The 26,791-nt window shown below is 32.4% G+C and overlaps 1 protein-coding gene across 2 annotated transcripts in view; it reads left to right on the top strand.

Moving 5' to 3' along the window:
- LOC117100611 (3-phosphoinositide-dependent protein kinase 1-like) overlaps positions 1-24,590 on the top strand; it is a 47,224-nt gene extending 22,634 nt beyond the window's left edge. Inside the window, exons 1-13 of one of the 2 annotated variants that reach the window (XM_033240395.1) lie at positions 592-739; positions 1,822-1,959; positions 5,841-5,883; positions 13,078-13,215; positions 13,385-13,529; positions 13,864-13,961; positions 14,612-14,714; positions 15,278-15,346; positions 15,806-15,902; positions 17,389-17,559; positions 18,988-19,212; positions 20,467-20,619; positions 21,204-24,590. In XM_033240395.1, coding sequence (XP_033096286.1) covers positions 701-739; positions 1,822-1,959; positions 5,841-5,883; positions 13,078-13,215; positions 13,385-13,529; positions 13,864-13,961; positions 14,612-14,714; positions 15,278-15,346; positions 15,806-15,902; positions 17,389-17,559; positions 18,988-19,212; positions 20,467-20,619; positions 21,204-21,299 — 1,515 coding nt within the window. In that variant the 5' untranslated portion in view covers positions 592-700 and the 3' untranslated portion in view covers positions 21,300-24,590. Of the gene's footprint in view, positions 1-591; positions 740-1,821; positions 1,960-5,840; positions 5,884-13,077; positions 13,216-13,384; positions 13,530-13,863; positions 13,962-14,611; positions 14,715-15,277; positions 15,347-15,805; positions 15,903-17,388; positions 17,560-18,987; positions 19,213-20,466; positions 20,620-21,203 lie in introns of those variants that run through there. The other variant, XM_033240396.1, reaches the window with a different exon arrangement.
- Positions 24,591-26,791: the final 2,201 nt, after the last annotated feature.

Below are 26,791 nucleotides of genomic sequence, written 5' to 3'. Positions count from 1 at the left end.
GTTTAACTACTGAAATAGGATAGAGTTTGTTGATAATATATTATTTTCAGTGCTCTTCATAAACATTTATAGTACTGAGGTACACCAGCTTGTAAACAAGATTATTTCCCGTAGGAGTTATTAACACTTAAATGCTATCCTTGATTAAGACCAGATCTTGCATAGCAAACTTGCACAGATATTGTTAGTCCTTAAGACTCATCGTTAGGATGGCCCTAGCAATTAAGCCTAATCTAAGCTGGTTTTGTTTAGCAATTGCAAGAAGGGCCCTTGTCCTTTGTTGATATTAGGCTATCCCTCACTAGAAGGATCCTAGCCACACTGAACACAAGTAATCAGAAACAATCCGACCAGAATCCTCCATTAATAAATGTACGTAACACTGTAATCTAAGCGTGCAATAACTTTTAACGATTTCATCGTAAAAGGTTATAAAAAACTAGTTTAATGAGATTGATTTTAATCATCTCCTGAGTGGACTATACCATTTATATTATAATGATGTTATTGTTATAGATTGTTATGAATGGTACTCGACCCCTGTTGTGTAAATGGAATCATCTTGTTTATCCATAGAGCTAGACAAGTTATTATCTATTTTTGTCAAAGTACTTTGGTAGTCCATGAACTGGATTAATTGATAGCTGAGCATACTAAGTAAATCTCCTGATTTTTTAGCATTTTACTATATGTTTACAATATGCCTAGCATGCTGACACTGGTTTTCAGAAAGCTTAAGGTATGTTAATCCAAAAATATTGTCATGCTCTTGATTCTTAATAATCTTAATTATTATTTGCTCACAAAGTAGTTTTGTAATTTATCTGTGTATAATTTAAATTAATTAAAAGATCATCTTCATTGTCATTGTCGTCGATATTCTTCTTATTGCAGCAGAATGAGTACGAGTTAGTTGTTTATAGTTTCCTCCATTCAGTGCGAGCTTTTGCCTTTCTCTTTACTGCAGTATATCATCCAATAATCCCTTCTTCTATCCCTTCTCTTCCCTTCCAATCTTCTTTTAATTACATCTATAAAAGATACATTACATCTACCAAAGATTTGATTAAAAGATATATGTAAATAATTAAATGTATACGGTATGTTAATTATAAGAATTTTCTCTAGGTGCTTTTTCAGTGTGTTTGTCTGGTATTGTAGCATAATGTACCTTTAGTAAAATACACACACATTTGAGTGATTTGGGTGGTTCACAAATAATCAAAACAAACAATCCTACAATTTAACACAGCCCATTGTTTCATTTAGATGATCCTTTCTTATATATTTTAAAGAAGGCTATAAAAGTAATTATAGTAAACTTGTATTTTTGTACATTTTTCAGTGTTAGACCTCCAATTTTCTCTATTTTATTTTGAGTATGAATTGGTGCAGAGAGTTTCAATTAATTGCTGACAACAAAGGTGATAGCCTACGTTGATAATAAATTAATAAATAATGTCGTTAGTTGAAGATTATTCATTAAAATTTGACACTTGTTTGTTACCAAATTACGTGTTTGAAATAATATTGATTAGGAATTGTTGTACAATGTATGACTGTCGCAACAATAAATATTCTAAGGCCCCAAGAGAGATAGGCAATTTCAAGCCATGCTCGTAAAATTGATATTGTGAACAACTAGACAAGATGCTTTTTCACCGAAGCGTATGTTTTAAGTTTGTAGCTAATTGCTGTTGTTCTAGCGGTTTGTTTTTGTTTTTTTTTGTTTTTTTTAGGTGAATAAATTGAATGTTGTTGTCTGATAATATTTTTGTAGAAATAGACGTGCTCATGATTGGAATGTCATTGCTCTTGCAGGTAGGAAGCAAGCCACAAAAAGAAGAAAGCTCAATGGCACCGCAACCAGATGCGTCGCAGCAGAGGGTTCAACCCCCAAAGAAACAACGTTCTGATTTTGAGTTTGGAAAGATTCTTGGTGAAGGATCATATTCAGAGGTAAGTTTTGCTTATTTTTGTTTGTTAACGCCGGACTTTTTTTTATACCTTTTTAGGTGAGCTTATTTGTTGAAAGATCGTCAGAAGAGGGCGGAAGAAAAATAAAAATAAAATATAGTTTTCTTATTTAGCAAACGGTTTTCCCAAAAATATCTAGGCAGAGGAGAAAATAATTATAAAAGTTTATTGTCGAATTTAAATAGTGTAGTAATGGTATGTTTAAATGCTTTAAGTTATATAATTAGGAAGAAATATACATATCTTTTTGGAGATTTTAAAGCAGTATCAGGCATAATGATAATAAAGAAGAAAAATTTTAATTTGTTTTGGAAATTTCCATTTTATAAAAAAATTCTCGCCTAGAGGAGCAGTATGCGTCTTAAAAAAGGTTTGAAAATGGAATAGTTAAGGATATTGCTGAGCTTGTCATGCATGCTCCCTTTCTAGTCCTGTGAATGGCTGGGATACTACATTCATTCTTTTGTTCTAAGGCAGGGATTTAGTGATAATGGGCGGGGCTACCCAGTTTTTATGTTTCCCACCCAGTCTAAAGGTAATTTCATGGTCCTCCACCCAATTTTATTAACCTCCTTGCCCATCACTAAAATCTACCCATTATTTAGAGTTTACTGATGTTATCACTCACCACCCATAATAAAATGTCTACCATCCATCCTTAGTTTTCTACAGCTACAAACCTAAAAGGCATGTGATACTCTTTTTTCTAGTCTACGAATTTCCGAATTTATTATTTTTTTTTTTCAGTCCTGAGGTCCACAAAAATGCCATGTTTTTCTAGTCTCTCAATTGTTTCCACGATGCCGAAGAGTCGACTCAATTCTCTAGTTCTAGGCCTCCTGAGATGTCTGGTCTCTCTCCAGTCATAAGCCTTCCCAAAATGCTATGATCTTCAATCCTAAGGCTACCTACCAAACCTTGTATTCCTTCGATAGGCCACTGGGGTGCAGCCTCTGATGTCCCTCTCCAATCCCACACATGAATTCTACCTGAATATACTGACTTTAAGCTAAGAGTGAATCCCCTTCAAAAATAATAGAACAACCCATTCAGATTTAACAGCATGAGAGAACATTTGCGATGCTGAAAACAAAACAAAATTTGATACTAACAAGAATCAATAGACATTAGTGAAATGTAATGCTATTGATCTGGAGCCTTAAGCTAGTTGGCTAATAAATAAGTAATACCGTTCAAAGGATGTTGATCATCCAAACGTTCCCATGAATGATAATTAGCTGTGAAATTTGATGACGATCAAGCGCCCATAAAGATGAAAATAAAACCCTGACCTAATCGTCGTCCTCGCGGTAAAGAATTACCGTATGTAAATAAGATCTGTTTGACGTTTTTCTGTGATTTATGATATTGAAAACATAAGAGCCAGTGTTATTGATCGTGCTTGTGTTTTGAACTTTAAATGAAATTGGAATTAAGCTCCTTAAAGCTAAGTAGAAAATGTTATATTAAACAAGATTTCCATCGATTGAATGAGGTATTTTGTAAGCTTTACGATAAGTCCTGGCTTAAAATTTAATAATTATTACTTCAATAAAGTTTGTAATGAAATGTATTGATCCTCTGCAAAAATGCAGGGAAATGTATTTGCAATATTTCTATGAGGTTTTAATTAAGATATAGTTATTGTTTGAAATAAAAGATAATAAATTTTATTTATCTAAAATAAGGATTAACACTAAAACAATTTAATAACTGCGTAAATACCATACTCTCTGATGAAATCTGAAAACCCTCAAACTCAAAATTAACATTGTTGACTTGCTGCTTTAATTTTTAAAAAAATTAATAAATACAAGAAATAAATATAAATATAACAAAATATGTTGTAATCACAGTACAGTTTTTATAGATTATACAAGGAAATGATATAGTGAATGTTAAATTATTATGTGCTAATTTATTTGTGAGAATACTTTTTAGACCTGTTTTTAATTAATAATTTTTTCATGATTAAAAACACTCCCTAAAGTCTATATAGCAGTACATCGCATATTTTCATATTGTTAACAAGTCTACTTTGGCTTCTTGTTGAGTTTCATAAGCAATCAGTACTTCCACACCATTGCACAAGTAAATTCATTTCAAAGGGTGTGAGAAATAAGCCACACTGGGTTTAAATGTCACACACCGTATAATCTAGTTTTTAAAAAACACCCAAATTACAGTACTATATATTCTTTTTCATTGTGACTCAGGGGTTTATTTAAGAGCCGGCGGCCGGCGCATTCGATCGGCTACTGACTACATTTTTTTTTTTATAAGAACACTGAGGCTGAAATCACATGAAAAATAAAAACAAATTGAGGTTGAAAGCCAGTTAGGTTTTTATTTAAAAAAAATAGAAAATCCAACAAATCTATCTACGTATGTGCAGTAGGTGTGACTATACCCTATACTACATAAATATAATGCTGTACAATAACAATTTTCTATTTTTGTTTGAAAAGTGTGTAAATTATAAAATAAGAATGAAATAACATTTTATCATGAAAATTGACAAAAAAATAAGAACACTGAACCTGGGCAAAATTTTATTGGTTCTTACAGAAAGTTGGTGTATCCTTTAAAACTTTCATCTGGCTTCATCAATGTTATTTTTTTTGAATTTATATTTTTGTCTTACATAAAAACACTTAGATAAATGTCAGCCTCAGATTCAAATCCTGATACTAGAACTTTTATTCTTTTTAACATTATTCAATTAAATTCCTATTTGTTAAATTCCAATTTTTGTTCAAACAAAAATGAAATACGATATCTCTGTCCTATGTTTCTGTCTTTACTACTTATTAGTTGTAAGTGATAGTAGCATTTCTTGTGGATGTGTTTTTTCAGGAAGGCCATGTCTACCTATCAGGTGCCAATTTGTATTAATTGACAATCTATACCTTATTATTGACAGGCTAATGATGCAAAATACATCTTGCATTATGGTATGAAATTCCATATATGGCTCTGATTCAAATTCAACGTTCCTTGGGTGTGCATGGTATGAAATTCCATAAATGGCTCTGATTCAAATCCAACGTTCATTGGATGTGCATTTCGAAAAATTCCGTTTTTTTTTATATTTGAACTTTTAACGCTTACTATCAAGGAGTTAACTGAATACTAGGCCAAGGGTGGGTTGCTCAAAGAGGATAACAGAAATCCTGGTGGAAATCACCTTATGTTATTGCGGCGCTTAAGATTTAGGCGTGGCACCGATGTAAAAAAAAAATGTTGGGGAAGATATAATGTAAGCTAACTAGATGATGCATCTAAAATTCTGTGAAGATTATTAATTTTTCTTTGACAAAAAAAACCTGTTGTATGCCTCATAGTCATGATTTTTCTATATATGGTCATGATGTGATGTCATCATCACCATATTTAAAGAATGTCGAACAAAATTTGATAGTCTGGAAACGACTTTCAGTTGGAAACTTCAACATCAGTTTGATGACTGTATTAATGTGTACACTATCTATCCACAGAAGCTAAAACTCCTTCCAAACTATTCAATTTTGTGTGACAATTAAGTGTGATATGCCCATATTTGGTCATGTCACCACACATTTGTCACATAAAATTTAATAGTTTGGAAAGGGCTTTAAAATCTTCCCTCCAAGTGATCACTTATAAGATTAAGGTGATTATTTTATATACTGTAGCCCACCTAAAATATTCAAATAGCAAGTGTTAGAATTTGCATTTAATTATTTCAGGAAATTAATTTTTTATATTATTATTTTAATTATATCAGTTGGAATTGAAATTTATTATGTTTGTTATGATAGTAATATTGATTTTATTTGGGTATTAAATTAATAATTATTATTGTTGTTGCCCTTTTCTTTTAGGTTGTTCAAGCTACTGAGAAAACCACAAGAAAAGAGTATGCAAGTAAGTGTTGAAGAAGACTTTGTGTCAAGTGCTATATCTGAAAACATATTTATAATTCTTAATTTATTAATATAATGTACTAGAGCTTATAAACACCAAAAATGTAATAGTAACACTGATGCTTATATGGGTAGCGATGGAACATGAATTTTACTTATAAGATTTGCTACAAAGTGACAATATAAGAATCTTGTATCTTGAAAGGAGGTTTTGTTGAAATTTTGATTAGGCCCCTGGGGAAGGGACCCACAGCTGCCACAGTGCAGCTCCCTACCATGGTCTGTGCACTAGGAAAGAATTTCCTATTTTTCTGCATAGAGTGTATGGGGTTCTATTTATGTGCATGTGCTGTTATACATTCAGGACCAACAGCTTCACTTCCCATCCGATGGGTGAAGAGCACCGTGCCTAAATGAATCCTTTCCGCTAAGCCACGCCCCTTGGATATTGTTGCTAAGGTCCCACTTGTGTTTTTTGGACACGTGCATATTCCTAGATCTTTTTTGATTGCTCATTTAATTTTGATTGACACCCCGGAAAGATGTATTATCGAAGGACACAAGCATGTATGGTATTGGCTGGTCTTGAAAATCATCCGTATCCATCTGTGAGTCCCCTTTACTGCTATACTATTTCGCCCTATAGTGGTGTTAGATGATGAACCTTATAGTGACAAAAAATTGTAAAACGGAAGATATAAAAAAGTGATGGATATGGTTGGATGTTGGAGTTAATGGTGATGAAAATGATAAAATGAGAACAAAGAGAATGAGAAAGTAAAGGATGATGGAGATAGGAATGATAATGATGTTGAATATTATGATCACCACCAGTGACGAATGTAGCAAGTTGAAAAAAAAAAATTGTACTTTATAGCAGTGTAATATCTAGGAGTGATGACGACAGGCTGATGATAATAATAATATGTAAATTCTTCTATAGCGCATTTCACAAAAAATCCTCATTGCGCTTTAACTGTACAAGAAAAACAAGCAGTAAATAATTCTGACTAAATCTACAGTATTTTTAAGCTATGAAAATATTTCCGAAATGCATGTGCTCTGTCGGTATACTGTAAGTACAGTATCCAGAACAGGGCTCCAGTCACCAATGTAGAAAACAACATCGCTGTCACACCTGGGTGCAAGCAGGCACGCCGTTAGGCAGTATACTGGGCTCCGGTAGCGTCCCTCGGATCTACTACCGTGCACTGTGATAAGAACAATGGGAAAGTTTGTGGACTGCAGTGATAGATAAAGAATGAGGTTATTTTTCACTCTGTAGTAAGGGCTATTTTTGTAATTAGCATGTTTGTAGGATAGGGAGGGGGGGAGGAGGACACAAACATTTTGTAGGGATGTATGTACATCCCACATCTTCCTCATGTTTGCAAAATAATTTATTTTAGTGGTGACAACTCAATATTTGAACAATATATTAAAATAAGAACATATATTTTGTTGGATTTAAACTACGATCTTTTTTCCTTGTGTCAAAAAACATGCCACTCTTCACTACTACATTCTTCCTACTTAGTTGAAATCATGATGGATTGAGAACAATCTGTTACGAATTGTATTTTTTTTTTAATGATCAGTTGAACCAAAAACAACAACGCTTGAAGGGAAATATTTTTGTTAAATCAAAATAGGAAAAAAAAGAAATCCATTTATTGAATGTGAATATACCCAGCTGTCTATGTGCAGATGTTTATGTAAAACATATTTGTGTAGAACATTGTACTGTCATCAGATATTGTTTTTTATCACGTTGGAGTATTTGTAATGGTTGTGGACTCTGTTATCCTCTTCAAGTCGGGCTGCTGGAGCCACGCTTGGCCTGCTAAAACCGAAAAACATCCTTATTGATAAGCGACTGCTTATTTCCAACCCATTAGCTTGATATTTCCAGTTTCCTGAACATAGTGTCCAGGTAATGGGGGAATCATAATGACGATGGTTTCAGAATTCACTTCACTCAGAATATTTGCAATTTTTCCCAATGGAGATGCCATATAATTCTCAAAACAATTAATTATATTCTGTAATGTATTTCTAGCATTCGTGATTAAAGATGTCTGTTATAAAATATAGTGGGAAAAAAATTATTTTATTTAAAAATTAAATTGCTTATTTGAAAGGATTAAATGTGTTATCTCTCAATGAGGCACTGATCAAAACAACTTATTTTTGCCAATTTAGAGACATTTGACTATGAAAATCATTAACGCAAACTTAAAGAGTCTGTAGGATAGGAAATGTGTTATTTAGGCGAGACTTTTTTTATTCCTTGTTTCGCGAACTTATTTTTTTAAAGATCATCGGAGGAGGGCGAAATAAACATAAAATTTTGTTTCCTTATTTAGCAAATAGTTTTGCCAAAATCATCCAGACGGAGGAGACAATAAATATAACATTTTATTGGTGAATGTAAAATAGGATGGTTAAATGCTTCAAATTTATATAATTAGGAAGAAATATATATATTTTATCTTTGGAGATTCCAAAGCAGCGGAGGGCGTAATAAAAATAAAGAAAAAATTTTTCCTGAACTTTCCACTTTTTCGTGCACTAGTTGGCTAAAAACAAAATTATATTTTTATTCGAAATCATTGATATTTGCTATCGGCGGGTTCGCTAAACAAGTTTATAAAAAAAATTCTTGCCTTATAAATCCTATTGATGATTCACTAGGAAAATATTTTCTCAATGTAATTTCCAGTTAAAATAACTTAAATATAAAAGTAATTTAAATAAAAAAATAATAATAATAATAAAATATTAAGATTCTTTGCTCAACATTCATTGGTAGAAAAATAGCATTTTTTATCTTTTCAATTGAATTATATAAGTCTTAAAAATATACTTGTACACCTGTACATATAACATAAAATTGACAACCATTTTTGAAACTTCATGTGCACCAAACATTTTTAAAAGGAGAAGACAAACAAGAAAAAATCATTTTATAAAACAGTAAATAAATTTCTCTGTTGTCTTGCCTTGTCTTGTTGCAATTTTATTAAACTTTTTCATTTGTTAAAGCATACAAAAATCTCATCAAATTATTGATAATCATGAATGTGGCCATTGGTGTCTAAATAACGTCATAGCAAATATTGTTTACAACACAGGTTAAACTCATTATCTAAATTTTGAAATATAATTTATTCACGATTTGAAGCGATGTCCAGACTATCAAATATTATTTGATAAAAACATGTCTCAAGCCTAAATATGGTCATTAGAACATCATGTCATGACCATATATAGGCACATCCTCACTATGGGCAAGCACTGCCAGTCCCATCAGGTCCATCTGCACTCTGTAATCAGAATTATTTTGCTGTTAGCTTTTATGTTTGGATCGCGTGTATAAAATGATGGATATGATTTACCTAGTCAGTATATTGATTAAAATTTGTTGGTTTTTTTTTTTTTTTTTTGCCTTGATTGTTCTGTTATTGGTTGGTGCTTGGCGACGACGAGGTTTGTTGTGTTGTTGTGATTCATATTGAACTATGGACAGATTAATTATAATTTTTTTTCAAATAGACCAGCAGAATGATATCTAGAACTTGTTGATTTTTTTTTTCTATTGTAAAGTGCATGTTAAAGGAATAGTCTGGTAAAATCAATGATTTGCTCTAAACATTGATGGAGAGGGGTGGCTATGCTGTGCAATAGAAGGTCTGACAATTTTTGGTGGCCAGCAGGGAGAAAAACATAGTGAGGCCCAGAGTGGGACAATTTAGGGCACTTTAAGTTGTAATATATTATGCCCAAAAAACTGTTTCCCTTTTTTGTTTTGATGAGTTGGGATCACATAGGATTTATTTTAAAAGTTTTTTAGCTTATTATTTATTTCAGAATATGATTTAATCTTGCACATGACCTGTGGTTAACCCTTAATTTGGTATAAGTTATTTGGCTCAAAATGTTTGATATATGAAGTTGGCCCAGAAGATTTTAAGAAAATATATAATTTGTTTCATCATTGTTTATAATAATAATAATAATAATAATAAATTTCTGAAATCAACGGAACAAGTGGTTGTCATTGACTATCAGAGTTGTTTACAAGTTTCAACTGTGAAAAACATGGGAACCCTAGAGTAAAGACAATGTTAGTCCTAATATAATTTAACTGCTTATTTTATTACATTTATGTTTCAAAAATAATGCAAATAAGAAAGAAAGAAAACTTTCTGTCTCCACCTTTCTACTACTGTATTTCACTTTCACATGTTTTTGTTTGTTTGTTTTTTTTTGCTTCCGTATGTTTCCTATCCTCTTCCTACCTTCTGCTATTTTAACTTATCTTCTCTTTCACTTTTCTTTCTGTGCTTCCTACTTACCTACCTACCTTTTCTTTCTTTCATCTAATACTTTTTCCTTATAATTTCCTTTTCTTTGTTTTTCATTTTCTTATATTGCCTTATCTTTATTTATTTTGCTTTTGAATACCTTTTCTAATGTTTCCTTATTTTTTCTTCTTTTTCTTTTGTTTCTTATGTTTCCTTGATTTTTCTTTTATTTACTTTATTTTTTTTCTTTCCTTTTCCATTCTTATGCTTTTTCACATCTTATTTTTATCTTATCTTTTCTTTCCTTGTTTTTTCATTTCCTAATTCTTTCTTGATGTAATTTTTATTAAATACTTTCATTTTTTGGAAATTGAAATTAAAATAATTATATTTATTAAGTAACAGTATTGTTAATTGATCTCGGTGAAAATATTTTTATTAACTTTAATAATTACAGTATGGTAAGTTTATATTGAATAATTATATTGAGTTAAGAATTGGCTTGGCATATCAGATTGAAAAATAGGGTGGTGCTAATTGGTTGTTTACTCTCAAATTGTTAGGCAGATCTACTTAGCGAAATTACTGGTTAATGCGTACCATGCCGTTGCTATTGGTAACACAGTGCCCGGCCTTGTGTTTCCTAACACATCATCTTTGTGGATGATGATGATGAATTATGAATTTCTGTATTTGGATTTTTTTTAATTTTGGAATTTTAATCCACTTAAAGCGATGAGAATCAATAGTATACCGTAAGTTCTCACATTTAAGAGGAGGCCCGAAGAAAGGTAAATTATGATAGATTATTAGTTCTGCTTCCGAATCTCAGTTAATTTGCATCAATAGGATGCATCTTAAGTTTATTAGGTTTTTTGAAAAACGTTTTAATCGCCCTTGTAAATTAATGTGTCCTAGGAATAGATTTTTATTTCACGATATGGTTTTTCTCTATAAATGTGTTAATTCGTATTTTAGTTGTGATCTTATACATCTGTTTGTTTTGCATGTTAATTCTAGAAACCTTCGTTCCTTCCCTACAGTACCTTTAGTGTCCCCTTTTGTAGAGTTGATGTCTGCAAACGTAGTTTTATTTCTAGACTTTTTCTGCAAAATAATTCTCTTATTTTAACCACTAATATTGACATTTTTCACAATTGTTTGTCTATTTTGTTCTATTATTATTAATCATTTGAATAGGTAATTTATATTTAAATAATGTTTCGCGGATCGTCTGTAACTGTTTTAGTATGAATAAAAGCAATTAATAATATTGGAAAGGTTAGCCCTATATTTGTCTCCGTTTTAACAAGCTAGATGCAGTATCCGCCCATAAAGAGCAGGAAAAGGTAGGAATACTGATGACGACATCCAAAATTGTCCAGAAATTTTCTCAAACTGTGGGCTCGTCTCATACTCGGATCACCTTATAAGCGAGTATATATACAGTAAACTTATATATATTTGCTAGAATTAGATAATGAGTTTTAAGTAGGCCCTGATAGGAGTCAGTTGTTAGGCCTGGTTTTGACATCATCCTTTATTTTAGTAGTATTCATTTTATTAAAGAAAAAATATGGATTGGTTCTAGAGAAATTTACCTTGGTGATTCTCAGCAAGGGAAAGTAAATTTATCTTCGTCATGGTTTACGTATATGGCCACAAGTCCCACTAAGGGACCATTACTGACAAGTGATTGTAACTTGCAACACTTTTATTCGTTTTATATTGTGTATATATTGCACTTTATAATAATATACAGTACTTGATAATAATTCAAACCTTGATTGCTATTGATAATAATTCATCAGTCAGTAGGGTTGTTACTAGACTTATAGTCGATAGACTGGAGATTATGTTTCGATTATATTATGATTTTTGTTAATACTTTGGAATTAGCTGTTGTCATGTGGTATTTTGCATCAATCAAATTACCGACCAACCGTGCAGTGAAATATACCGTAGTATTTGTGTGACGTAGTTTTTTTTATTCCCATGTTAGTAATTTGTCAATCAATCATTATTATTACAAATAACTGATAACTTCAATATATCGGTTATAATTTTGAGGAATGTGTTTTTTTTTTTTGTCTGATGAGCACAATTCTCAGTTCGTTTCAGATGTGGCTAGATGACATTTCATTTTTGAAAATTTAATTTGCTTTTGCTGTTTATTTGGAACAGTTTACACCTAAATGTACTTGTTTTACTTGAAAGAAATTGTTTCAGATACAATATTTACACAATACCATCACTCTCTTTGATTTATGGTAATCATTTTCAGGATAGTGCAAAACATCCTCCCACATAATATACACGTGTACATAATAAAGTTGTGGTTGTTGTCATTTGTAGTATAGCACCATAGTTGTCATTTTTCTTAAAAGAGTACACTGCACTTTTTACTGGACGATTATCTGCTGATTCATGTTGTATGATGGTATGCATTCACAAAATCTGATGAAATAAGCTCCTTATAGTGATTATTAATACAGTTTTTGTTTAATATTATACTTTTATTATTGATTTTATACATCATTTTATTAAAATCATATGATGTATATATTTTGTATAGTTTTTGTAAATTGAGTTGAAAAAGGGAAATTCAACATTTGATGAGGTCAGTTCACAGTATCATCTCTTGTGTGATCTATCTATGTACATAAGGATGTTATACCCATATATTGAAATGATGATGTCATATCATACCTGTATATGGGCATATATAACATGTAATTGACGCATCAAACTTCATATTGTGTTCAGGCCTTTGCACTTTCTTGTTCATTATTGTACCCTTTGTTTTCATTGTTTATGTTTGTTTTGTTAAAGTTTGATAATAAAAGAATATGAGCAAAATTGAATCTTTTTTTTTATGTTTGTTACAGTTAAGGTATTATTAAAGCGACAGATGATCCGGGAGAATAAACAGAAGTATGTGATGCGAGAGCGAGACGTTCTAACACGCTTAAATCACCCGTTTTTTGTAAAGTTGTATTTCACCTTTCAAGATAAGGATAGGCTTTGTATCCTTTCAAAATTATGAAAAAATAATTATTTTTTGTATTATTTTTGTAATGTTTAATTATTGTTATATGGTTCTTAATGTGTCTACTATTAGTGTAGAGAGAGCTTAACAAAATGTAGATAGTTCTTAACGAGTGTGTAAAGTTTTCTTAACAGTTAACGCCTTAGATTTTGGTTTAAGTTTGGCAAAACGTGGAGAGTTGTTACCCTACATACATAAAGTTGGGTCGTTTGATGAGTGCACGACTCGATTCTATTCTGCAGAAATTATACTAGCACTAGAACACATGCACAGCTTAGGCATCATTCATAGGTAAGTTAATACCTCTTCCACATTTTATGACGTAGTGATAACCATTTTTCATTAGGGAAAGCAGCGTTGCATTTCCATTCTGGTTGTTGAACTTGTGGTCAGGTGTTCACCTTCGAACCACGTGTTGACCATTCTCGGCTGGTTGTACTTACAGTATATACATCATCTTGCATTGTTGACAGGCTGTGGAGTGGTTCTCACTATATTTTCATTGCTAGATGCATAATTTCATGGCATATACATATACAGAATTACTTACTGCTCCTTATCTTACATAAATTTACATATTAAATAAAACATATTTTAATTATTTTACTACTTCATTTTAATATAGGGATTTAAAACCAGAAAATATATTATTGAATGAAGACTGGCATATTCAAATTACTGATTTTGGTTCAGCAAAAATTCTAGAGGCTGATAGTTCAGATGGTAAGTAATTGTTGGTGCTGCTATGAAATTATGGGATGTTGAAGATGATGGTGGTTGTGGTAGTGATTTCAGTGTTGATGATGACAGTAGTGATGGTAGCAAAGATGATGGTGCTTCTGGTGACAATGATAATGGTCATAATGCTGATGAAGAGTAATGGTTGATCTCCTCAATGAAAGTGGTGATGAAGTATCAAAGATGTTGGTGGCAATGATGGTCATAGATAGAAGTTGTGATAGCCATGTCAAAAATGTTAGTAGTAATTATGATCTTGGTGGAAGTAGTGGTGGAGGCTATTTGTGGCAATGATCATCTTGGTGGAAGCTGTGGTAGTGTCAAAGACTTTGTTGACAATGAAGATCTTGATGGAAGTTGTTGTAGTCGTGTCAAAGACTTTGTTGGCAGTGATGATCTATATGGAAGTATAGCATATCAAAAATGTTAGTAGGAATTATAGTCTTTGTGGAAGTTGTAGTGGAGGATATGTGGCAATGATCATCTTGGAAGTTGTGGTATTGGTATCAAAGACTTAGTTGGCAATGATGATAATAGATAGAAGTTGTGGTGGTGTCGTCAAAGACTTTGTTGGCAGTGATGGGTTGGATATCATTATTGATGACAATATTGGAAATGAACAATTTTTATTTTAGGAATTGTACGTGCAAATTCATTTGTTGGAACTGCTCAATATGTCTCACCCGAACTCCTGACAACAAATAGAACAGAGAGAGTAGAAAAATCAGCCAGTAAATGGTAAGCATTAAGACCCGTAAAGACCAGTCGTAATAAGTGGTACAGCTCTGAAATCATCAGATTATATAATGAACTCATCTAGATTAATTTACGGAAGTTAAAAAGTTGGTTGCTCATGAGAGAAATGGTGAAATTTATTGCCCCAAGGGAAGATAGGCTACTGTCTCTATATTACTTGGGGCTATAGATTTTACTGTTCCCCCTGAATCTAGAGTAGTCTATTTGTTTTATGTACCTCATACATAGATTCTACGAACACCTAAAAAAATAATGAAAGTAGAACACACCAAGTACAGTAGGCCTAGGCTTACTTCCTAGGCCTAGGCGATCAAAGGGCCAATCTCTCTCAGCGTCTTAGAGGTCGTGTCTCCTTTACCGTCTGTGCGTGTCATGAACTACATACCCACGCAGCCTAGAGATTGCAGGTAGTGCGGCACGGCTAAAAAGTACTATCCCATGGGGTATTTTCTATTGCCCGCTTCTTAACCAATCAGATGCCTAGAATCTATGTATGCAGTTTATAAATGTAAATAAACTGATTTGGTGTTTCTTTTAATGTTTAGTTCTGATTTATGGGCACTTGGAGCAATTATCTACCAGTTACTGGCAGGTTTGCCGCCTTTCAGGGCAGGGTAAGTTATATATTTTTCTAAATTAAAATGTTACATAATAAATAATGTATTTATAGTGAATATGATAGGTGATAAAACACAGCTAAGCTAGAAATATACTTCTGGTTATGACTGTAAATACAGGTCTCCCTCCACTTTTGGGACTGGGACTTTCATGGTCTTTAGTAGCTTTGGCCTCTAATTACAATAATAAAGATAAAATACATTTGTTAATATTGGACCAAAGAAAAGTGGTCTTTAATTGGAGGGGTTTTTAATTAGAGGGAAACCTGTATACACAGTTGAAAGTGAAATGTTAAAAATTGTGTATGCCACTTGATTGTGTTTACATAACCTAAGATTAAATTAACATACATGGATAGATAATAACATCTATAGATAATAAGCGAAATGCTAATAAGCATGTCAGAAGTTGATTTTCTTTATTCTTTTGTCATGCCAAATGTTTTTGTTTTTTAGAACAGAGTATCTAATTTTCCAGAAAATTCTAAAATTAGAATATGTGTTTCCAGATGGGTTTCCAGAGAAGGCTAGGGATTTAGTACAAAAATTATTGGTAAGTGGTTTGATAACGTAACCATAGACTTGACCTAGCCTAATTTGGCCTGTTCTACCCATAGCAAATTCAAATCTAATGAATGTTACATTAATCTAAAGCCAAATCATATTTACGTTTGATAAAAACAACATTTATTGATTGAATTTACATTGTTTTCGTACCAATATTCGGTGATGATTCCCAAAAATGGGTGTGGCCCGCCCATCGGCTCCGTGCCACGCCCACTGGCTTCCATTTTGGACGTCCTATTTCGTTTTTCTGGCTAAATCCCCGAACGTAACTAATACAAAAAAATTGTCTGTTACCTCTAATTAACAAATCATAAAACAGTCAATCAATCAGTCATCTGTCACTCTCTAGATGCGTAGAGCAATTGCAAATTCAAGGAGGTGGGGATACTAGGCTGTCTCTAGTTCACCTAATTTTTTTTTTTTTAATGGTGGGATTATTAGGTCCAAATGCTGATTGGCTCAATATATCATTATGTAATCATGTGGTATAATATAATCAGATTATAATCAGATGCCACTGAAATAAATGAAATACATTCAATCGTTCGCATTAAGTGTACGTGATACAAAAAAATTGTTTTCATGTTGGCGCGTTCCCGAACGAGATAGCGAAAGATCTGTATTGCTGACAAGTTCAAGTGGTTAAGAATATAATTTAAGAGGATTAACAATAACAGTCTTCACATTTCTTAATTTCACCATTTGACATTTATACATTTTTTTTATACCCTCTTCCGAAATGTCATGTATGTTATCTTACATAACCGGACTTAGTAGTACAAAATATTTTGATTAAAAAATTGTAAAGAGAATAATGCAGAATCCATATTTTGTAATACTATTCAAATGTAGATTGGATTTTTGTTGTTTATTAAATAAACACTTTTAATATTGGTATGAAAACATACAAAAAGTCTTAAATTTTGCTTCACAATGAAGAGAATTGTTTGAAAAAACTTATTATGATAGTATTACGTTGTATTTCCAGAGAGCGAAAAAGGGGAATTAAATTCACTTGAATTGATTGAATGATTGTAAAAATATACTTGATAGCTATAGTATTACATAAATAGTAACTTGAAATTGGGATAGATTTCATCATGATTTGCTAAAAGTATTCAAAGGCTGTATAAATTTTTTTTTTTTTTGCATAAATGCATCTGTATATTTGATGGTACTGTTCTTCAAATCCTTCATTGTGACAATAAATAATTGAAAAAAGGTTTAGGCTGTCAACATACAACATATATTGACATGATGATGTCTTGTCATATCCATATATTGGCAAATCACAGGTATTTTAAATGCCATATTAGTCATGATATGCCTATATATGGTCATTATGTGATGCCATCATGACCTTATTTAGGCATGGATTGTCGCATGTTTTTGTCAAATAAAATTTGGAAGTCTGTACAGGACTTAAAAGTGGAGACAGAGCTTATTATTATGATTATTTTTTTTTTTCACAGGTTATTGATCCCAAGAAGAGGTTAGGGTGTGATGAGTGTGGCGGTTACCCCAAATTGAAGGCTCACCCATTTTTTCAAGGTGTAGATTGGGACAACATCCACAAACAAACACCTCCCGCTCTTAAACCTTTCACAATGTTAGATGGCGAAGAAATACATAGTGATTATTACGTAAGTGAATCCTTGCAAATGTTTTTTAATGGAATTAGTTGTATTGAACTTTGACACACCTTCCTGCTAAGCCCCGCCCCTGGATATTGTTGCTAAGGTTCCACAAAATGATTTTCCTCCAGTTTTTGAATTTTGTTATCACTACAATTATTTTTTGACTTCATGTGGGTAAATATTATAATTTCTATTTTCTGAAATTTAATCCAAGTTATATTAACGCAAATGTTGTTTCTAAACTCACCAATCGGCCATGTTTGTTTTGGTCAAGTGAATAACTTAACGCTGATTAACGCACTCTGGTTTACGTTAATTTTCGTTGTCAATGAAGTCTTTTACGAACCAGTCGAATGAAAATAATACTCAACAAAAATTTGTAGTCAACAAAATGAACCAGTCGAATATGCCCATTATGTTTTAAATTCTGCATTTCCTTTCTTCCCATACAGTTCTAATTTATAACAATTTTTATTATTTTTTCCATTGTTGAATGCAAAAACTGGTTGTACTTTATACTTCTAAATTTAGGTTAACTGCATTCGAAGCAAAGCAAGCTTGTATTTATTACCATTCACTAATTTGTATACTATTAATAACGCTTAATCCTTCCTAAGAATAACACTGCAGGCAATTAATACATGAATAATAACAATAAACACAATCTCCTTCAAACAAGAATATTGGCTATATAGTACTGCAGTGTTACATCACGATACCATGTGATACTACTCCGAGTTCAACCGATGCCATTTTCTGTATCTACAAACCATTGATCCAAATTTCTAACTTAATTATTAAAAAGTTGTATCTTAATTTTTCTTTGTAAATGTTAATTGATTAAATGTGTGTTAGGAGCTTTTTGTGTTTTTAGTACATTTTGATGGTAAATTATTAGGTTTTAAAATGCCTATTCCAGAAAGCCTATTCTAAACCATTAAGATTATGAAGTCATTCACGCGTAATGAACGGTATCCAACGTCCAAAGGGTGCCACCTGGTGTTGTGACGACACGACTGTACTCTATATGCCAAATTAAGTGGACTAGTTTTGAATACATAATATTAAGTGTGAAAAATTATCTGAAAATGTTGAATGATGTTGTTTTCAATATTTTTCCTTACAGTATGGTAAATAATATTTTGTGCTTTTTATGGGCCTCTGCTGTATCTGTATTTTACATCTGTTATGATGTCGTTAACATATAGCTTATATGACTTATATATTCACCTTTTAATTTTGTGCCTGTTTTTTTGTACTCATGAACAAGAACTACAGTTGTTTTCAATTTCACCTTGTTTGACTGTTTGCAATAAAATTTCTCTAAACTTCAAACTTTTTTGAATCTGAACAATTTAAGCCAGTAGACCACTTTATATTCAGTTATATCATCTATGTTTTACAATCTTTATTTATTTAACTATTATTTTTCAGGTTGATGATTTTAATATATTAACACCAAATAGTCTATCAGATGTTTTTGAAAAAATAAACACAAACGAAACAGAGAATGAAAAGACACACTCTAAGAAGTACGTTCTAGACCACTCAAGTGAGGAGCGTGCTCATTTGCTAAGCAAACAAGAAAAAGATGTGAAATGGCATCAATTTGTGGAGGGAAACCTAATCTTGAAGATGGGCCTGGTAGATAAAAGGAAGGTATGACCATTCACATAGATTATCTTATTTAATTCTTTTTTTAAGTACAAGAATAATAAATTATACAAGAGATGCAAATGGAAGTAGGAAATTGAAGACCATCATAATGATTCAAACTAGAAGTTACACCTGTCTCAATTTGAATAATTTATTTTTTATTTCTATAAGTAGATTAATTATACATTTGCTTTGTTAATAATATTGATAATCTTCTGTGTATTACATGTGTTATCGTTGTTTAATCATTGTGATTTTTATTAATTTCAACTTAATGGTAATTATGTTCATTGATATCGTCATAATTAATATACATATTTTCCAACATTTGCTTTAATAATATGTAAAAGAATTATATTGGTGCATGTCTAGAGCATCAAAGTTCCAGCATTTTGCGCTATATACATTTAACATTGTTGTTAATTTTTTTTTTTTTTTTTGGTTACTATTTTTTTTGTTATTACTATAATTATTTTCAATTTCAAAATCATTATCATCTTTATTGTCATACCAATCACCTTCATTATTATCATTTTGATCAGCATTTTCATATTATTATCATTATTAATCTTCATCATGTATTATGATTATCACCATCATCAGCACCACTATCATTTTCATCATTATTATTCTCCATCATCGTTACCACCAACATCATTATCATCGTCTTCAACATCATCATCGTCTTCACCATCATCATTATTCTCCATCATCATTATCACCACCAACATCAGTATCATCATCTTCACCATCATCGTTTTTCTCCATGATCATGATCATCACCACCAACACTAACATCATTAGGCCAACAAAAAAAATTGTTTGTTTGCCCTCATCCACGCGCCCCCTAACTCACTGAAAAAAAAATAAGGGCGGAAAAACAAAAAAACTTTAAAAAAAATTTTTGCCAGATGCCCTACAAATTAGTCTAAAGTTGTTGTCTGATGTAAGATATTGCCATTCTAGGCCTCCGAGTTATATTTATTCCATCTGATGAGTATTTAAAAAAAATAAATAAATAAAAAAATAAAGCTTTTTTCACCCGCCCTATTTATCATTTTTTTAAAAAGACGGGCAAACAAACAATTTATTTTATTTGGCCTTATCATAATCACCATCATCATTTCCACCTTCGTCATCATCACCCACCACCATCATCCTCATCATCGTCACTAACACCACAGCCACCCCCATCATTACCATTTTCATTTTGCGCTTCTATGGTTTGTTATGATACATTGACATCACATTTTTCAGGGTCTGTTTGCACGGAGGCGGCAGTTATTGTTAACAGAAGGCCCTCATTTGTATTACGTGGATCCAGAAAACATGGTTCTCAAAGGGGAGATCCCATGGTCCAGGACCTTGAAAGTTGAAGCTAAGAATTTCAAGACTTTCTTTGTACACACGGTGAGTGGTTCTTACTTAATTATTTCAAATTTTATTTGTACCATGTTGTTTGAATAACATTAAAGTAATAATTATTACCATACCGTATACTGGCTTTGATTGGACAAATGACTGAATTCATGAATAATTATGAAATTGATTTATACAAAGGTGGCACACAGAAATGAGAGCACCACTCCTCAAAAAAATTATGAATGATATTAATAATACTTTAATCCTATATTACACTAGTGGTAGCCAGCTAAGTCAATTTCAACCTGGGCTCTTTCTCCAGTGACGTATTTATGGGGATGCGCGGGGTGGCGCACGTCTTCCCTAAAAAACATCGCTCTCCCAGTTCCCACCCCCACCCAAATGAAAATATTCGAAGCATAAAATCATGCTTAAGTACAAATCACTCCATATCACCTTATTTTGCGACCAGCGCTGCCTCACTTAATCATTAAGCCCTACACCGCCTGCCACCTCCCCCCTCCCCCACCAACCTTCACGGCATTTTCCCATTTCAAGACTCTAGATAGGCATCTGGCCTTCTCAGCCACAAATAAATATAAAACAACCTTTTGTCATCTTTTTGATTCCAGCCAAATAGGACCTACTACCTGATTGATCCGGAAGGATATGCACTGGAATGGTGCCGTGCCATTGATGAAATGATGCACTACACGTACCAAGCATGAGTGTGCGGGTATTAAAATGGTATGGTGTCACACGAAAATGTGCAGAAGTCGCTGTAAAATTCCTGCTCAAGGGTGGCAAATCCGTGATGACACCCTTTACGCACGGTAGCAGGAAAAATCGGTTTCTGACATCCGTGTCAATTTCGACGAGAAAATAGCATGTTGCATTGATGTGTGGTGGATCAGTTTTTTATTACGAATCAAAATCTAAGGAAAACAGTTGCCTATTACATAATGGGCAGTCTGAAAATAGACACAACGCTGATTAATTTAATGAAAATGGCATTGAAACCTACTCTGCCTGGTTGTTCGTTCTGATTTATTTGAACATCAGTCAGAAGTCTCAAAAAATTTAGAGGAGTATAACTTGTTATATTATAGTTTAAAATTTAACGGAAATTTTTTCAAAGGTGCAATCAATGAAATTTCATGATGAAAATAGTGTGTATAGTTTCTTTGGGGTTACCGTGGTAACAGTGTCAAAGGTAAAGAAGGACAAGTCAGCACTAGATTTATATTCAAAATAGTTTTCCTCCCAGTTGAATAAAAAGAAAAATTCAAAAGCTATAGTAGAGAGTTATTCAGGGCCGCTGAAAGAATGCCCTCGGGGCATATATTAAAACTGGCTTAAAACGTTATCTAATGACCTAATTTCTTTTACCGTATATCACCTTTAATATTCTACTTTTTGTCCCCCATAAGAAATGGAGGATACACCAAGAAAAATAGTGTTCCCTTTTTTCAGCGAGCTTGGTTAAAATCTACGGTATTATCATTGTATGATATTTTAAAAAAAATAATATTACATATTAGCAAACGCATTGAGCAAGTCGTCAATTTTGCTTAACTTTATTCTATATTAAATTAAATAATAATCAAGTAACATTGTCTAAACTTTCTTCATTCATTATTTTTTTAAAGATTATTTTTATCTTTTTGAAAAATCAGTGAGAAATGATGTGAATAAAAGAACTTGATTAAAAACAAACTAAGAATGGGATGATTAATGAAGTCTAACAAACACACACAGGTGCAACAATGTAGAATTTTGTTTTTGTAAGTATAGAAATTGAAGGATGTATTTTTTCCAAAAATGATAACATACACATGTGCAATTTTGGGTTTTTTTCTAGATGAACAAATTTAGATTACATATCATTTTAAAGTAACAGTAAACACATATTCTTTTAGGAAGCCTATTTAAACATGTACACAGATACTATTGACAATAATCCATTTTTTGAGATGTTCTCTATATAAAACGTTATGGCGTTGGTGTGGGTGCAGTACGTGTTTATTAGCTCAATCAGTGTTTTTACAGAGCTTACCTCGAACACTTTAGGATGTACCAACCCAATAAAAGAAACTTCAGTCATTATTTCCAACTTTTAAAAAAATAATATTGTGAGAAATAGTTTACCCAGTGCTGGATTCAGACTGGGATATGTTTTTAGTTTTGCATACCTCAGCCTATAATAAGTTACCCAAGTGACCATAAGCATATAGATAGTCTCTCCCCTCTTGCTCTTGCCCATCTCCTTGTCTTCCATTCAAGCGTGTCATTCTTTCTAAGTGGACCTTTTCACTAAAGGCCTGTCCAAACTATCAAATATATGACAAAAGCGTGTAATATGCCTATATATAGTCATGATGACATCACGTCATGACTATATATAGGCACATCATGACTATATATGGGCATACAACAGTTGGGTATTGTTAATGTCCCAAAAACGACGGCGTAAATGCATGTAGACTTGTGTGGCATGCATGCATTCTTAGCTCTGTTTATGATTGGTCAGTTTTTAAGGTTAATTAACACTCCAGTAAGTTCGTTGTCTTGCACTGTGTTCCACGCGATGTTGATTTGACGCAGTTCGTCATATTTGAATAACAAGGTTTTATTTCCTGTTTTTTGCCATTTTCCAAAAACAGCACTTATATTTCAAATTGCTGTCAGTGTTGCATTTGCAATTTTAGGTTTTAAAATGGATACACATGCTGTTAATATATATTTGTCCTTAATTGTTCCAGCTCATTCATGTAATACCTTGTTTCACTGACCGTTTTTTCCTCACAAATAAAAAAATAAAATAAAAATATCCTATAAACAGTTTTGAAACTTTTTGGCATCAATCATCTAACTTCCCCAGATCTACTCTCTACTCGTTTAAATGAAGCTTCTAATTACAAAAACACCTTTACTCCCATATGGGCTGTGGTCTGCCTCCAGGCCCCTGCTAAAGGCCCAGGGCAGGCTGTGTCTCCGCACCCCTGCCGTTGGGCCTGGCACGCGCTTGGCAGCCCTGATTAACCCATGCATCAGTATTGACTAGGTGTGTATTCATTAATTTGTTTAAACACCATATTGCATGTTAACGACATTCTACGAAAATTTAAGACAAATTACGAATATTAAAATTGTGCATAATAATGTCCCTTTGTCCAGGACACTACAAATTGTTCTCGGAAACTATTACTATTTAGGATGTACAATACCATCTTCAATCTGCATAATTTAATTTCATTACTACTTTTCTTGATTTCTGTCCACCATAAACTCTGTGATTAATATTGTACCATCTTATTTTGAATTATATTTCTCAAGGATTTAATAACATTATGTAAATCTTCTGTTTGGAAATCTTACCTCCATAAACCGGCACAAAACTCATGAACGTATGCATTGAATTTTTTTTTTTTTATGTGTGTACCTGCGTACAATCCACACCACTCTATCTGCTCAGCGGTAGATCCAGCTAGTTGGGACGGGGATGCCCCTTTCCACAGCACATTTGCAAAAGGGGTCTATGCTAGAGAGGAAGCATATTTGAAAATGTCCAAGTTTAAATAAGGTCCCCTTCCCCCATGTAATGCTACTTCTCTTGGTTTACATAATTGGCAAAAAATAAAATTTTTTAATTTTATTTGAAATCATTATTGCCGGGTGGCAGATTTGCTAAACAAAGTTTAAAGAAAAGTCTTGCCTTCCCTCAAAAACCACCATTTAAAATGGCTCTGTATTAACTTGTGAAAACAAGTATTAATCATCTTTATTGAAAATTCTGTCATATTCTTGTTAATTATTAATATTATAAATTATTATTGTTGTTGTCATTTGCTATTTTTCTTTATTAATATATTACTGAAAATTATTTAAAGATTTGTACTGTGTCTGTCTTTTTTAAATATGTACGAGAATTTAAATGTAGAAACGAAATGCAGTTGTAAAATAGAGGCCTTTGCACACATTTGTAAAGTATGTTATTAAATGGGTGAAACTTATCTGAATAATGTGTTACTCACTTTATTGTTGACAAGGATGCAGAAGGATAATACAGTATACCGTATATTCGCACATACGATCGAAAAACAGGGCATATTCGTCTTACTTTTGAAATGAAGCTAGACCTACTATGAAAGCTGGAAAAGACAGTACAGTATTTGATGGACATTTAAAAGCCCATAATTTGTAATGGCCCTACATTTGGCTTCGTTTTTGAGAAAATTATTGTTTTCCTTACATGTGCATAAAATAAATAGCTGTGGTGGCTAGTCTTCCTATTTAGGTGCCACTAAGCAAGGGTTAGGGGATCTGGTGTCGATGTGGGGGTGGGGTGAGACAGTGTGGATCCAGACCTTCGCACCGTTCCCCGGCGCGAAGGTCAGAGAGAGAGAGAGAGAGACAAAATATATTTTTAAATTGCAGTGCCTGGTGGTCTAGAATTTCCAGCTCCTTCCGTCAGAAATGCCACCTCCCTAAACCAAGGACAAAAATATAGACAAAATAAATGCAATAATTTTTTCATTGTCTAAGTATTAATACTACTACTTTGATAACGTATTCTCTGTTGAGTTTTTATTATTTTTGTTATTATTATTATTATTAGTATTATTGTTGTTGTTATTTTGATTTATGTCACATGTATGGTTAATCAAAATCAATTGCAGGGAGGATATACGTATATGTGCGTTGATTCTCCTAACCTTATTGAAAAGCATATATAATTTTATTATGTTCTTCCAAAATTACACTAAAGCGAAAACCTGTTTTAATTATTATTTCTCAATTAATGAATTATTTCATTTTATTTCTCAATTAATGAATTATTTCATTAGTTTAATTAATGAATTATTTCATTAGTTTAACGTATGGTTAATCAATTGCAGGGAGGATATACGTATATGTCCGTTGATTCTCCTAACCTTATTGAAAAGCATATATAATTTTATTATGTTTTTCCAAAATTACACTAAAGCGAAAACCTGTTTTAATTATTATTTCTCAATTAATGAATTATTTCATTAGTTTAACGTATGCAGGTCTTTAATGGAGTGGGTAGTCTAATTGTAGACCTTAAACTTACCAAAACACTTTGATACAGTTACATCTAAAAAGAAAGTCAAAAATGACCACCGGGCAGTGAGAGACTGAAAATAGATACGGAATCGGAAGAAGAGCAACGACATGAGTGGTATGTGAACAGCGTTGCAAGTGGAAAAAAAGAATTGAAAAATACTGAGAAATAAGCTAGTGTATGATACTGTATTAATTGGCAAATAAAAGTTTCTGGGCCCGTATACATATATCAATTAAGTGGGATTTTGCGAAGGGTATGTATGATGCATTCAACCAAATTTGATAAGGGCAACATTTTCGAGAATGTGCTGAATATAAATTGGTGTTTTTCTGTGCTTTGAAGTCTTAAAGATTAGGCCTAATCTACTCAGCCTGTTGTGATTCAGAAAAGTGCAATTTATCCATTTGAGATTTTGGCTTAGGGCCACCTTGTGGATGTAATCTGTCATGGTAAGTGATCATATAAACAATTTTTCGAAATATGAAATTTTTATGCCAGTTACGCTTTTTATCCGTTCACCAAAGCATTATACAGTATCCACTAAGCGTTGGCATGTTGGCAATCAATTGACAAGTATGCATATTTAATTACTTTCCCAGCTGGTGGTGGCAAAATGGTGGTACAATAATACCAAGTTATGGTCAGATTACAATTATTGAAAGAATTGTTGGCCCTATTACTGTTTTCCTTTAAGAAGTTGTTAAAGCATTAACAACCATCATTAAGTCATTAAGTTGAATTTATATATATATAGAATTGTATAATAGAATAGAATTCTATAACATACGTGGAATCGCATCAAATTTATCAATTTTCATTGATAATTCTGATCACTATGTATGTTGTGATGATGACTGATGTGATGATGACGAATTTCACTATATTTCCGGATCTAAAGGTACTATTTCCTACGATGTTCGCACCTCAGCCCCAACCACGATGTCTGAGGTGGGTGTGTTCTCTCATGGCTTTGAAATAGGTAAAGTATTTACATCAAAGACATTTTTTTTTATGGTACAGTACATCACACATATTAATTAGGACTATGCAGTAATGTGTACTGATACATATTTATATAGTTTAGAAGTATTCATTTTGAGTGATACCAGGAACGAATTTGTATTTTCTAAC

The sequence above is a fragment of the Anneissia japonica genome, unplaced genomic scaffold, assembly GCF_011630105.1.
Source record: "Anneissia japonica isolate Jap-2015-1 unplaced genomic scaffold, ASM1163010v1 scaffold287584_len476085_cov161, whole genome shotgun sequence".
NCBI lineage: Eukaryota > Metazoa > Echinodermata > Crinoidea > Comatulida > Comatulidae > Anneissia > Anneissia japonica.
This window is presented reverse-complemented; position numbering and strand designations above follow the sequence as displayed.